This window comes from Typopeltis vanoorti, chromosome 9 (assembly GCF_054136105.1).
Source record: "Typopeltis vanoorti isolate ZY-2024b chromosome 9, IOZ_Tvanoo_1.0, whole genome shotgun sequence".
Taxonomy (NCBI): domain Eukaryota; kingdom Metazoa; phylum Arthropoda; class Arachnida; order Uropygi; family Thelyphonidae; genus Typopeltis; species Typopeltis vanoorti.
The window spans coordinates 101,757,622-101,773,485 of NC_143557.1; the positions used below are offsets into that span (position 1 = coordinate 101,757,622).

At 37.1% G+C, this 15,864-nt stretch overlaps 1 protein-coding gene across 1 annotated transcript; it reads left to right on the forward strand.

The window, feature by feature from the left end:
- The first annotated feature begins 4,718 nt into the window (after positions 1–4,718).
- On the forward strand, positions 4,719–14,631 carry LOC150103321 (techylectin-5A-like). Its single transcript, XM_090398447.1, has 4 exons — positions 4,719–4,889; positions 8,534–8,639; positions 8,871–9,035; positions 14,336–14,631. Exons 1-4 carry the CDS (start codon positions 4,719–4,721, stop codon positions 14,629–14,631), a joined length of 738 nt encoding a protein of 245 aa, XP_090254573.1.
- The last annotated feature ends 1,233 nt before the right edge of the window (positions 14,632–15,864 follow it).

The window sequence follows — 15,864 nt, forward strand, 5'->3', positions numbered from 1 at the left end:
GGACTTTAAATGGTTTAGTAACTAATTTATAATTTAAATAAAATTTGTTTTATATCTTTAGGATTATTAACAGAAATATAAAGTATTATTATTATTATTGTCTGAGACCTCCAGGGAGTCAAGGACTCATAGAGGGAGGCTATAAATCACCCAAACCAGCTATCATACCTTCCCTTAAATTCATATACACTAGATGCACTCACAACCCCTAAGGACAAATTATTCCACTCACTCACTGTTCTCTGTGAGAAAAACCAAACACTTATCCCTTTCTTGACTGAGAACAAACCTAACTTCCATGCATGCCCCGTGTTCTCTCCCCGCCTTCCATATTACGAAAAATCTTATCAGTTGATATCCTATAACACATATTCAAAGGTTTATAGACCTCTATCATATCACACCTCTTTCTCCTGTAAACCAGAGTCTGCAATCCACATACTCGCAATCTGTCATCATCATCTAAATCCCATAATCCAGATATAATCTTTGTAACTCTATTTTTCACCCTTTCCACAGTTTATTTATCCCCCTTGGAACTCGTGAGACCAAATCTGCTCACAATAATCCAGGAGTGTTCTTATCAAAGCCTTATAAAGAGGCAAAATGACTTCAAAAATGACTTATTATTAAGGAATATATATTTTTATTAAGAAAAATGTATTAAATTATCAAGAGGAGGCTTTAGGTTATTACAACCCTTGTTTTCAGGATTTATCTCGGAGTTTATATAATGGAATGGTTAATGGAAGCAGTTTTAGTGCATCTTACGTGTCAGTTATATCAAGTGTTATGATATGTTAAAAAAAAAACTGTACCTAGATTTAAAATTAGTTTCAGTTGAAGTGCGTTACATTCCATGCTCAAGTTACGAAATAGTCACGCGTAAGCGAATATCAACGTTGCGGTTAAATTAATATTGAAAATAATTAATTTTTCAGATGATTCAGCAAAGCGTTTGTGTCTTTATTTTGATAGTCACAATTATGTGCCATGATGCTCGATGTTCTGACGATATAAAATGTGATATTTCTGACTCTCGCCAGAAATTCAACGAAGCTTTTAAATTGGTAAACGGTATACTGCTGAAAGGTAATAATTTCATTATTGTTTGATAAATATGTATCTAGTTTATTTTGCTGTTCAAGGATTATTATTACTTATGTTTTGCTTATGATGTGCTCTTTATTATGATAAAACAAATTCTGATTAACAGAGTGAAAGAAGGGAAGATTAGCTGAAAAGCCGAACTAAAATTGACATAATTTTATTTAAATTTAAGGGATATTAAATCCCACATTGTTTTAAAACCTAATATGAAACTCAAAGATTGGAATCAGAGAGTTTCATGCCGAATATAGTAAACTATTAATGGTTGCACCTAGTTGACAACTCGTTTAGCAAAGTATATAGGTTCTTTTCGCTATACCCTTTGGTATCTTGGTCTAGATTCTCACTGATGAAGCTTCAAAAAAGGCTGAAACCGGTCTGGGTAGTGACCTCCCACCATAATGTAATAACAGCATACATTTCCTAGGAAATGTGTTTTTACATTATGGAAAATACCTAAGAATAGCGATCTGACCTTCCGCCACCTTTGCAACGAGTTGCCCGAGATTGTACTACGTACTAGGACTACTTGCATTAGCTCACGCTAGTAATTCGCCGATACTTTATAGTTTATTCGGCATGAAACTCTCTGATTCCAATCTTTGAGTTTCATATTCGGCTTTGAAACAAATGTGGGATTTAATATCCCCTAAATTTGAATAGTGTTTATATTGCCGAAATGAAGCCTATTGGCTCTTTATATTTAAATGACATAATTTTATTTTCTGTAACCGGCAATATCAATGGCGGCTGAAAAGATGGCAGTCTCTCTTGACATTTCCACAGAGGTTAATAATTTAAAGGAGAATTTGAAACTACTGACAGTGAAAAGTGGAGTCGTGTAGGCAATAGAAGAGTTGCCTGTCAGTTTTGAACAGATAGGGACAAAGTAGGAATATATTAACTGAAGTCTCTCAATTGATTTAGGCCTAGTTGCCCGGGGAATATCAACACACATTTCGTTTCAAAAATTGTCGATTCCCGTCAATCGTGAAGACCGACATTTATCTAGTCTCTTTCGACTCACGTTTAGTCGAAAGAGACTAGCCGGTCTCATACGGAGGTGGAGGTGTTTTCTCCAAGAAACAGGCGTTTTACATTCCTGAGAACAGGAAAACGGGCCCCGTGAACACACGCTGTCTGCAGTCAAAAAATACATCCCCCCTATCGACAGGCAAGTTGGAGGCAGGGGGGTTGATGCAACTTGCGTGTTGATGCGTTATTGTTGCATTTGATGCGACTTACAAAACTCGCATCATATGCAACACGAATTAGATGCGGGATCAACGCTCAGAGGAAGAAGAATATGATGTGTGTATTACGTATATTCGAGCATCTGTATGACAACACAGAATTTCTGTGTTGTCATACAGCCTACCCTCAGTGGGCTGTATGACAACACAGAAATTCTGTAAAAAAATCGTTGAAGAAACGGACATTCACCGATTGGAAAAATGGGGAATCTTAATAAGTAAACATCACTCGTGAAGCGAATGTATGCAAAAACACTTGGTGGCGTTCATCACCTCGCGTTCTAGGCAATTTACCCAACGATATCTAGGCAAATCTTCAAGAATGCTACTAGCCAGTAATCGTCAATAGTTTGATCACAATGGGAAAAGCAAAAGATCATTCGGAGTTCGATAAAGGGCTTATAATGGGTACTCGTCTAGCTGGTGCCACGATTTAGAAAACAGCAGATCTGGCTGGTTTCTGAAAAAAGGGAACATTCCGAGTATTTATTTAGTGGAAAAAATAACCCACATTTGTTGTTTAAGAGGTGTAAATATGGTTCCAAGACAGTCTGTCAGGAACGAAATCGCAGTCATCTGACAAACAGAATTTACTGTCTGCAAAAATTGACCAAGCATTTAAGGACGGCTGTTTTTAATCCATATGTCATCCCCAACTATGCGCAGAGAATTCAAGATGACGGAATTGGAAGTCGCATGCCTATACGGAAAGTTCGTTTACACTTCATTCACGGTGTGAGGAACACCGTGAATGGACACTGGAAGACTGGAAAAAAGTCATGTGGTCTGAAGAGTCACTGTACATCTTGTTCTGTAACGATGGTAGGCAGAGAGTTTGGCGGGAGCCCCATGAATAAGCCAGTTTGCTTTCCGCTAAATCTGAGCCAGTAAAAGGGCTGTCTGGGGGAATTCTCGGTATGGTGTAGACGTAGATGCAATCCTTGTGGAATCTATACCAAACTGCAATGTTCTTATTCTGACTAAAGGAAGTCCTGCGTGGACTCAATAGGTAATTTCCTACGACGGTTTGAGTCCGACCACTAGAGAGGTGACTTACAGCTAATTAATGCAACTGGGGCGCCACTCCTTGCTGCATCCCCTAAGGACAGAATTTCTGACTAGATTTAGTGCATGTTTACGGGATCGATTTGTCTGTTCTGGGGGAAGAAAACCCAGAGATTCAGTGTGAAAAAACCCCAAGTGTCGTATGAGACCGGCTAACTCACCTTTCGCGAAAGAGACCAAATAAAGATTCCTCACTGGAATCGAACCCAGACCTTTCCGACTAAAGGGCTTCGTCTATATGGATTGAGCTATGGAGGCTCAGTACTAGCGTATTAAATAATTTATAATTCAATGGCCGGTATATGTATATTGTTAGTGATATCGTTTCAGTATTTGCAATGAATATGTTATAAGATTGGTCGATTTTGATAAAAATATAACAGAATTTAAGAATGATTTAATAGAATCGACTGTTGCAGAGTTCCATTAGCGGTGGTTGAAAGTTAAGATTTACAGTGTTCCAGCCATAAGACGTGATGGTCAATATGAAGATGAAATTAAAAGGATAGGATAATTATCCACTGTAGGAAGAATTGTGTTAAACTTAACAAAAATTATTAGAGACAGTGATGTTAGTAAAGCCAGGTAATTTAGAATTCTTAAAGATCTTTACAATGGTCATACTCGCATGTGGATGAGAAAGCTGGATTATTAACAATAAAGTCAGAAAATATTGAATTGTTGAATCATGAACGTGGAGGTGGATGCAAGAATGACTGACAACACCAACGTTTGAGAGAACATGAATCCTGTTTGCTCCTTCGAAGCACTAATTGCTAAGTAGAAGTTAATGTCCTTTAGACATATGCAGATGTTTCGTAATTCTTTGATATTGTGAACTTGATATTTTAAATTAGATTTTATCTTGATAATTATCTCTTTTGCTGTTATTTATAATTTTTCCAAATGCCTTAACAGTGTCGACTTTGATAACAAACACGTTTCAAAACTCTAAATAAACTAATAATATTATTATTGACAAAGTTAGGTGTTTGAAATATGTTTCATAAATACATATCTGTTTTTTAAATCATGGTTAATTCATGATTGTTTCATGCAATAAATAATATTTTATAAAGTTTATTTCAATTTTTTAAGATAAGTTCACTCAAAATAATACATAATTTTTTTTGCATATTTCAAATCATTTTGAAATCATATATTGTGATTTTTTCTCAATGCCTGTTCTATTTAGAAATTTTCTAAAACATTCATGCAAAACTTTTCTCATTTAAAAATGTTACTATTTATTGTTATATAATTATTCAATGTTCTAACTGTCACTGCAAAATGCTCACAGTTGAAAGTCAGGACCATTGCTTGCCAATCGACTGTGCAGAAATATACCAACAGGGTGAGACTAGCAGTGGGATCCACAAAATATGGCCAAAGAACAAAGCAATAACGGAGAACAGCTTCGACGTGTATTGTGATATGGACACCGATGGCGGAGGGTGGACGGTAAGTAAAATTGTTAGATATGTGCATTCGAAATTCTGAAACAAAAAATAAAAATGAAAAGCGCTGTTTTGAATCCAAACTGTTATAATTTCAAAATTTATGATTTAAATAATTTAATGTAGTCCTTACTGAAAAAAATCTTATATTAGGATATACGATTTAAGACCTGGTTTCATTATATGTTGTTGTTTTGTCAGTTAAAACAGTTCTTTAATCTAAATCATTTAAGACATTTTCCAGGTTGTAGATTATCTCCTCAAACTCCGAAAGTGAACAGTAGGATTCAATAAAGAGAATCATTTGAGTGAGTGAATTGTCAAAAGGATCTTCTTTAGAACTTATTTGTTTATTCTTATGGCAAATGAAATACAGAACAGCTACAGGTCAATGTTCAGTTTGGAAAGCCAATTCAAGGCCTCGTTCCGTCACCTTGTAGATGTCCTGTAGGCCACCACCCTGAAATTAGCGCATTGGGCAGTCGTTCGCAATATGAGTAATCGTCTGCACCACGGGAGAACAATCACAATAAGGGTGGTCTAACAGCCTCCGTTTATGTAGTAGGTAACCACATCTCCCCTGGTTAGTTCTGATCCTGTTGATTGATGACCAAATCTTCCTAAGAAGAGCAAACCAGGCTGCAGAGCACATTGATCTTCTACTAGGAAGCCGTTTCTTGGGAGATTGTTGGACAAGTATCCTCTCCACATGTCAAGTGTTGATGGCAGGGCAGATGAAGACAGTTCGTCCATGGACCAGAAAGGGTTTCAAGATTTTAGGCGAAAACTAGTTGGATTTATATGAGTCTGGTGCAGGGGCAGGAGTGGGTTGCCCATTGCTTTATTAAATTGTTTAATCGAGGCTTGTCTTCTCGGTATATTTGGTGAAGCAATGTTAGATAGGACAGGCAGCCAGGAGGGTGAGGTGCTGCTAACTGTCCCACTAGTTGTGCGCATGGTAGAGTTTAGCTGGGTGTCTATAATGTTAGTGTGAGTGTGTGTGCACTTCTTTCCCAGATAGGGGCACAATATTCAGCTTCACAGAAAGCGAGGGCTAGTTAGGACTTAGGCACCACAACCCCAGGTTGTTCCAGCAAGCTTTGAAATGATATTGTTTCTCGTTTAAATTTTGTTGGACAGGGTGGTGGTGTGCCTTTTATAGGTTAGACTTCTGTCCAGGCTGACTAAAAGGTATTTCGAGTGAAGCTCGTGTTCTACTATTTTTCCACAAAAAGAAAGATTCAGGTTTCGATTCGCCTCTGTATTGTTCAGGTGAAATACTGTGGACACAGTTTTTCGACTTCAAGATTCGGCTTGAAGTTCCACTGCTTGAAGTACACTTCAGGATGTTTAGGTCTGTGTTCAAGGTTGATTGCAGGTTGGCAAAGGAGGTAGATTGATCTAGGATCGCTAGGTCATCAATTATGTTTTATGATGAACTTGTGAAAATATATTTAGCAACAATGACTGGGAAATACGTTCCACTTCGAACTTTAAAAGTATTCTTTGGAAACATCGGAATTAAAAAAAACAAAAACAAAAAAAAACAAACAAAAAAAACAGACTGCCTAATATGACAGATCCTTATGTTTTTGAAATAGAGGTCTGAACAGCAAATAAAGCTGATTTTCTTTTTTCTATACTTTTGGATATCTATTCTCTGTTAAAAACACCATTTAACCGACTGAAAAATATTAAACCGTGCTGAATGCCAGATGGGTTTTTAAATAATTAAAATAATAAATTATGGGTGTACATCATTTGATTAAATCAAAAATGTATATAATGTTTTCTTTTCTTTTCTTTAGGAGATAAGATACGAAACCTTACAAATTTCATGTCATGTAATGCCTATTTGCTTCATTTTTATTTTATAAATTATTTCAAAATTAATCAGTCTCTTAATTCAAAATGATAGACTTATGACTCTTTTGTGCACGAAACGAAATCACTTCAATAGGCACATTTGACATGCATGAATGTCTTTCAAGTTCCTCGATTATTTAAATCCCCAACGAAGAGGTCTTCGTTCTATAAGTGTATCGAATCAACTGCATTGTTCGTTTCGATTTCACTGGGAACCCTATATAATTATCCTTGAAAAACTCAGAAATTGGGGTTTTTCATCCCGCATAAAGGTAAGTCGGTCATCAGAACAGATGCATTTACAGGCAAAAATACTGTTTTTGGTGGGCGGTAGACAGCGCTGATTGTAGTAATGTGTAGTGAGCGAATTAGGTAATATTGGAGACGGTAAGATGTGTTCAAGTAGAGTAGCGTGCCCTCCAGGGATGAATCCTTGCACTCCTTGGAGGCGATATTATTATTATTATTATTATTATTATTATTATTATTATTATTATTATTATTATTATTATTATTATATGACTAAGCCTGTTATATCAGGCTTTTCAGTTCAGTGACGCATCCTGGTATTTCTTAAAAATCATCTGTTTGTGTTTATGTGAGTGTGTGAGTGTGAATTTCCTATCCTACGACTATGCTAAACATGAGATTTATTAAGTGTCAGTCTTTTTCCAACATAGTAATCAAACCAAACAATAATAAGTAACTACTGGCATCTTCAGATAAGCTTGCTAAAATCTCCGATGATGGGAGCTGGGAGATACATCTCAACCGAGAAAAAAAAAAGCAAATCCATTAATTACAAGTACAGCAGTTAAATACATTAAAGCGAAAATTGTATAGATTAATGGAATATTAATAAAATAGATTAATACGTGTTGTAAATACATAATTTATCACCAAAAAATTCATTATGTTTTTTTAAATTGAAATTCAGTGTAGAAAACGAACCATATATGTATTATTTTTACCAAGAAATACAACCAGTGCTAATTACTGAAACCATCAGTTCAGATTAATAACTGAATTGCTAATAAAGCTGTTTCATATGACGATCACAGGAAGTGATATAGTTAGTTAGAGGAAGTGTTTATAGCCTTAATTCCAGATTATCATAAACAACTGGCAAGAGGGTTTTCCCTCCTGGAAAATGGAGTTTTTCATCCCCTTTTGATGATGAGGCGAACACATACACTTTACAGATATACTACGCTGACCTCTTAGCCTTAGCCGCTTAATCTATAAGAGCAGGTAACACAAGCAGCCATTAAATATGCTCCATGACATGTGGAATGCAGAAAGTATAGTTGACAAGGCATGGATTACTATATGTAATCCATGTGCCTTATAATTCATTTTTCGATGAACTGTTTATTCAATTATGTGTAGTTTCAATGAATTGTGATTTTTCGATGAAAACCAACTACTATTATACGATCTCTGGCACGGGCAAGCGGGTTTTCCGTCCCGTAAACTCAAGAAAATCGCCCGAACCCACACTATTTCAGATATTAAAATATGATGTTAGTGTTAGGGACAACGAGATGGCGGCACTTGTTGTTGTGCGTATCTTCACTAATTAAGCAGTGAAGATACGCACAAGTGAAGATACTTAATTAGTGAAGCCTTTGGCTAGCTATCTCTGATTGGGTACCAGTGGAGATTGAACTGCCCACTCACTCTCCAAAAGTTAGATAGGGCTAAAAGGGCCTCCCCTACTCTCTATAAGGGAATAAAAATGCGTTAGCTGACCAACTAAGAAAGGCTAATTTTTATTTTCAGGTTATTCAAAGAAGAGGCGATTTTGGAAGAGACAAAGATTACTTTTTTAAAGGATGGCAAGAGTACAAAGTTGGATTTGGAATTTTAGATCAAGATTTTTGGTTGGGTACGTATTAATAAATCTATTTAAAGTTATTAAAATTATCAATAATCCAAAAGTAAGCTGCATATTAAAACTGATTTCAACTTCAACAGGTGTTATGTGGGAAACATTCTTTTTCCAAGTGAGTTGAAGTTAACTAAATTATTCGGGAAGGATTTCAAATTTGCTTACTTCGTTTTTAATCAATTTTATATAAATTATCTTGAATTTTTCAAAAGATATATTTTTTTGTAGGTAATGACAAAATTCATGCTGTTTCCTTCCAAAAGCCAAACTCCATCCGGTTTGACATGAAAGATTTCACTGGACAGCATCGATATGCAGTTTATGACAACTTTTGGATTGACGATGAAGCAAACGATTATCGATTGCACGTTGATGGTTATAGAGGAAATGCAGGTATGAGTGAAAACTGAATGTATTCATTCATAATGTAGAAATTAATACAACAATTTTAACACATTATCGTTCAACTTTCTTTTTTTTTGTTATTAATTCTATCACCTTTCATTACTGTATTAATGGCGTCCATTTCAGGCATTAGTCTATTTCCTTGTATTATATATACAAAATGAGCAGACATTAAGTTTTTGAAATGAATTTTTCTGAGTATGAAATGAAACTGGCTTTGGAAACTAAATTCAACCGACAATAATTCTATCGATACTGCAAGTAAAAGAAAGAATGATAGAATAACTCTTCTGAATGCAGATGGTGCGAGGGTGACAAATGAAGAAGAAATTGTTCAATTAATGAGTGCCTATTTTATTAAAAGCTGCCAAACGGTGTATTTGGCAGTTTTTGTATGTAACATTGAATTAACTGCTTCTTCTGGAGTAACTCGGGAGTATGAAGAGGTATTAGAGCTGTTGCACAAAATGAATAAGAAGAATTCAGCAATAGGGAGTGATGCAATATCAGCACAGGTACTAAAAGCGTATTCAGCTGACTTTCTATTCCTTTGGCAAAGCTGTTTAATACGAGTCTCAGAACAGTGAAGATTCCACAGGAATGGAAAGAATGTTTGGTAATCCAATTAGCATACATTCTTTCACCTTATTTATCGGCGTGGCCTGGTCGACCAGGTGATTTCACCGACACAACAGTTATTTTTTAACTTTCTGATGGAAAACTGAAAATAGTTACGAGAGGACAGCTGAAGAATGCAATATCGATTCTAAAAATATCGTCAGGTGACATCGTTTCGGGCCTATAAATAAACAAAAGGACGGAACGAACGTTGTTCGCCTCGTAAAAGCGACTTGTGCCACTCCGACAAGCACAGATAAATTAATATCAGCGATCACCAACAAGTTCAAAGGCACTCGCTCCCAATCGCGCTTACCTGCTAGACCAAAACTAAAGTTTGCACAGAGGAAGAAGGTTGCCAACTTCGAAGAGAACCTGAAGAAAAACATCAAAATGATGGCCCCAGTTGGATCATCTACTTCAAGCAAGTTAAACTGTTGCAAAAACCAAGTGACTCTATTAGTAGCCACCATGGACACCAGCATACAACCATGCATAGAAAATGTGCAAAACACTTGCGGTCAAATATATGCGTCACAGAACCTAGCATATCCACTTCACGAACATCCGTGGCCTAAGCCCCAACTTTTTACATGCACTGAAGATGTCTGTGATACTCAGGCGGAAATGCTACTAATAAATAATATTTTACGTGAGTTAATTCTTATTATAATTTTAATTAATATTTCTACTCACGGTATTTCCTTACTGAAACAGAAACTCAAATCTCACCTCCCTCCAGCACTATTTATCTCAACCTTCCAAACTACTCACTCGTAAAACAACTTTTGTCCCCAGGATTGGTGTCTGCGCATACTTTCGCTATGAAATACCTAGCAAGAGCACACCCAACTTAGAATTAACCAACTTTGACCTTCTTCGGTTGAAAATATCCTTTTTACACTCAGTCAAATTCATTTGCTGTCTCTATCGCTCTTCCAACGCAACCAAGTACTGTGAGCTCTTTATTTACCTCTCCTTAAAAATTGATTTTCTGCAATCTCAATTTTCCAACAGCAAAATTATCCCCCTAGAAGATTTTAATGTCCACAACACCAACTGGCTTTCTTCCTCCAGTTGTACAGATATCGCAGGCAGAGATGCTGAAACATTTGCCATCACTGACGACTTTACACAACTCGTTCAGATCCCAACCAGAATACCAGAATAACGCAAACGACTTTCACAAACACCCTAAACACCCTAGATCTCTTAATTACCAATGATCCCTCAAATTACACAGTGAAAGCAGTGGGTCCTACTGGGTAATTCTGACCACAGTCTAGTGCTCATCTTCTTCCCCATTCAAGAAAGCTTACACAAACACTTCCATAAAAGAGTAATTTGGCATTATAACAGTGCGAAGTGAGACAGAAGCCGCAACTTCTATTCTACATTCAGATGGTTCGACTATTGCTTCCGGCTTTCCAACCCAAACATATGCACCGAACCTAGTACCAAAGTAATCCTCCCTGGCATGGAAACATACATTCCACACACTACTCTGAACTGCGATTCCCTAACTAAACTCTGGTTCTCCAAAACATCTGCTAAGACTACAGATGAAACACCAGACACACCGTAACTGACTGTAATCAAGAACCTCATTCTCCTTTAGAGCTTATACCGAAGCCCGGAATAGATGCAAGAAAACAATCAATGCTTCCAAAACAGAGTTCGAAAGAGCAAAAAGAAGGAAACTAGCAGCCTTTGCAAACGGCAGCCGAGCCTTTTGGTCTCTCGCACAAAGCAATTGGCCGTAACGTCTGCCCAACATCATTCCTGCCCTTATTTTACCCAGATGGCTGTATTGCATCATCACTCACATGAAAAGCCAATCATTTGGGTTCACACTGCTTCCAATGCATGCATAACTGACGATGGTAAATGTCCCCCTACCATTCCAGACACCCAGCATACAATGCCCCTATATCCTTTTGCCAGGATGAGATCAGGAAAATACTGCCCAAATTAGACACAAAGATGTCTCCTGGCCTTGATGGCATTCCCCTAATCCTATCCTATATCGACTATATATACTCTCATACTCCACTCCACTGGAATCTATCCTACAAACTGGAAATTGGCCTATATTCAACCCATTCCCAAGAAGGGTGACAAGACACTGCCGTTCAACTACCGCCCTATCTCGCTTACCTCATTCCTGTCTAAAGTAATGGAAAAAATCATTACTTCCCAACTCCTGCACTACCTTGAAGACACCCACCTAACAAATGACCGCCAGTATGGATTCCAACGATGCCGATAAACAGGAGATCTGCTCGCATAAGTCTATTTCCAAAAGTCTTGAATATAGTCTGGCACAAAGGCTTACTATGAAAACTACCATCATTCGGTCTGACTCAGGACTTTTGTCGTTGGATTGCCAGCTTTCTACCTAGACGCACACTGAGTGTGATAGTGGATGGTTTCCTATCCGCTCACCATTCAACTAGTGCTGGGGTTCTACAAGGTTCTGTCCGCTTACCAACCATCTCCCTGCTATATATCAATGAATTATTTCAATTGACCTCCAACCTAATACACAGTTTTGCACATTACACTTCTAGCTTTCATTTGATAAGCCCTACGACACCACTCACCTCAATCTACAGAGCATCAAACACCACCACCGCTACCCTCAATTCATGAGGTTCGGAAAACCTCATCAATTTGAATGCTAATAAAACCTAGTTCTGTCCTATTTCCCATAAAAAGAACCATTTTCCCAGTATTTTTTTGAATACTGGGAAACCCAAATTTCCAGGGATATTCAAATTTCCAGACAGTTTGAGATTTCTCTTCTTGGAATTACCCTGACATCAAACCTCTCCTGGCATAAACACATCGCAACCATTGCATCATCAGCTTAAAAACTAGGATTTCTCTTTTGCTCAAGACGATACTTCTTCCCTGAACAGCTGCTAACATTATACAAATTACAAATACCCCCAACTATTGAATGCTGTTCCACAAATATGGGATAGGCCCCCTAAAAGTTCCCTCAAAATGCTTGACTCAATACAGAGGAGTGCAATTAGACTTATTGATGACCCATATCTTATCAACACACTCCCCACATTTGCACAGACGTTTGGTTTCTTCAATACGTATATTCTAGAAATATTTCCATGGGAAATGCTCATCTGAAATAACATCGATAATCCCTCCACTCAGTAGTGAGCTCGTTGGAACAAGTGCAGCTGCTGCTCAACATCCCTTAACAGTACGTCTAGAAACAAACAGAACAAGTTTCTTTTCCTCCTTTTCATCCCTGCAACTTCTGCACTGTGTAACAGTCTCTCCCTGCTGTTTCCCAGGGAATACAATTTACAGTCATTTTGATGTAAATTGTATTTACATAAAAACAAATTCCTCCTTTCCAACCCTACTACTCATACACGGTACTAATGTTCTATAGGTTGATCAACCAACCTTTTTTTTTATGGGAACAACATAAAAAATAACTACAGAAGGATGGTGCAAAGACCGATGTATCCAAATAATGACCAATCAGTATCTCAGGAGTGGTGGTGGTGAAGATTTGGGAAAATATGATTAGTGTTCACACTCAGAAATGGAGTGACAGTAAATCTCTACTTTGCAATGAGCAGCATGGGAAAGTTATAAATATTAAAAAGTTATCACTAAGGGAAAGTTATGTTTTAGCAACTTGCTCACGTTCTATAATACTGTTACCACTGAACTAGACAAAGGGAATGGATACATCATGACACTTTTGGATTTTGCTAAGGCTTTTGGCAGAATGCAGCATGGGATACTGTTGCATAAATTGAAATATATCGGACTGGATTATAAACTTTGGGCTTGACAAGAGGAAGGCTGAGTGACAGGTATCAAAATGTCCTATATGTGGGATGTGGGTATGCAAGATTTAAGGTAACCAGTGGTGCACAACAAGGATCAGTGCTTGATCCATTGTTATTCGATCTGTACATTAATAATATTGGTAAGGATTTGACAAGCCACATGCAGTTATTGGCTGATGATGCAAAAATAGGTAGGATAATTAGGAATGCTGCTGATATGCAGTAATTGCAGAAAAATTTCAATAGGCTGGAATTGTTGCAATGTGAAAAGGGATGTCAGTTCAATGTCAATAAATTCAAAGTCATGCACTTTGTTGTGATTATATATATTCAATGTCGTACTATATTGTTAGGATTATGCTTGAAGAAACTGATCAGGTTAAGGAGGAATCTTGGAGTGGTAGTAGGTAGCAAGTTGAAGTTCAGGGGTCATGTAGCAAAACTTGCAAATACAACTTAAAAAATAGATGCATTTCTTCCAAAGGAAGAATCGCATTATCCTGTACGTTATCCACTGGCATCCGTGATTCCAGGGTTCATATTAGAAGAGAGTTTCCTAGACTAGGCAAAGGGAAGAAGAGAAGAGATTACTATCTGCGCTTCTTTAAATGCATGAATTATTTCAACGCGGGTATTGTATTAATATTATATTCCACAGAGTAAATCAAAGTTATATTAATATTATAAACCTACCCTAGCCTTAGATATATATCAGGCTACCACTACTATTATGCAATTAAAGGTGAAAATCTTCCATTCCTTTGCAAGCTAATAATATGAAAGTACATGATACAAGAATACATTTATTTTCTTTTCTGAGCATATTTATTTTCTTTTCAGGGGATTCTTTCACGGCAGCTCACAATGGCAACCGTTTTAGCACTAAGGACAAAGATAATGACATTCATGAAAGCAACTGTGCTATTACGTATAAAGGAGGCTGGTGGTATGGTAAATGCCATGCGTCGAATCTTAATGGGATGTATCTGAAAGGGAATCATAGCGAGAACGCCATAGGTGTGAACTGGCATGCCTGGATGGGTCATAAATATTCTCTTGCTACTACGGAAATGAAGCTACGACCGTTGAACTTTCTTGTATCATCTTCAATAAAGAAAGAACTTACTCCAATATAAACAACGTCATAACTGGTGCAGTCAGTTTGGATACGACAATTTCTCCTTTGAGAACTTACTTTGTGTATGTTTAAAGAATCAGTTCCAAAACAAGTTGGATGTACTGGCATCTTCTCAATGTCAGTACTTGTAAATGTTATTCATATATTTTATGAATTTTATACTATACTAAACCATACTATTTTAATTTTAATGCTTACATTTCATTTATGAATATTCTTATATTTGAAATTTTAAAATAAAATCGTAATGAAACTAATGGTGATATAATACATTTTCTCAATACCTTATAATTATTCCGTACTGCAGAAAGCAATAAATAAGTAAAATTTTCATTTATTTTAAGTTTAATCATAACATAACGGCCACTAAATTAAAAACCTTTATGCAGATATACGTAAACGTCACTTACGCAGCATATATGCAAAATACATGGTCACGCATCACAACGTATTCTAGGCAACTATTAACGAATGCTGCTGGCCAGTAATAGTTAACAGTGTTGATCACTATGGGAAAAACGAAGCATCTTTCCGAGTTCGTTAAAGGGCTTACTATCGGTGCCCGTCCCGCTAAGAAAACAGCAGCGCTACTTGGTTTCTCAAAAGTTGAGATATTCAGGATGTTTAATCATATTGCTCGTCTAAGAGGATTAACGTGGTCTTAAGACAGTCTGTCAGTTACGTATGCAGCACTGGCTGAAGCCAATAAGGAGGGCTGTTCCCAAACCATATCTCTCCGAACTGTGTGCAGAGAATTTATGAGGATTGGTATTGATAGTTGCATGCATACACGGAAAATAGTGATTTCAGCGACAGGAAATTTCATCTCCAGTGGTGTCAAAACACCTTGACTGGACATTAGAAGATCGAAAAGTTTTGCAGTTCGACGCTAAGTAGAGAGTTTGGTAGAAGCACCATGAAGCAATGAACAATGAATCCAGCTTGCCTTGCAAACACAGCTCAATGTTCTGGAGATGGTTTCATGATGTGGAAGATATTTTGTTTGTAGGGAATTGGTCCCGTGATATTGGTGGAAGGTTGGGTGTGCTCGAAGGAATATTCAGATATTCATTTGTTTTAGATCAAGTAAATCCTGCAATGTTACGTTTTATCCAGCAATGACGGTTTGTGTCAAGGAGAACGGTGCTGTTATTCCTTGCGCAAGAATTGGTCATCAGTGGCTCAGCAAGCCAACAGCGACTTCCCCCATATCCCATCCATCACTAAGCCC

Coding starts and splice junctions, on each gene's coding strand:
- LOC150103321 (XM_090398447.1), top strand. CDS start 4,719: ATGCTCACAGTTGAAAGTCAGGACCATTGCTTGCCAATCGACTGTGCA. Junction 4,890..8,533: donor CCGATGGCGGAGGGTGGACG/GTAAGTAAAATT, acceptor TTTTATTTTCAG/GTTATTCAAAGAAGAGGCGA. Junction 8,640..8,870: donor AGATCAAGATTTTTGGTTGG/GTACGTATTAAT, acceptor ATTTTTTTGTAG/GTAATGACAAAATTCATGCT.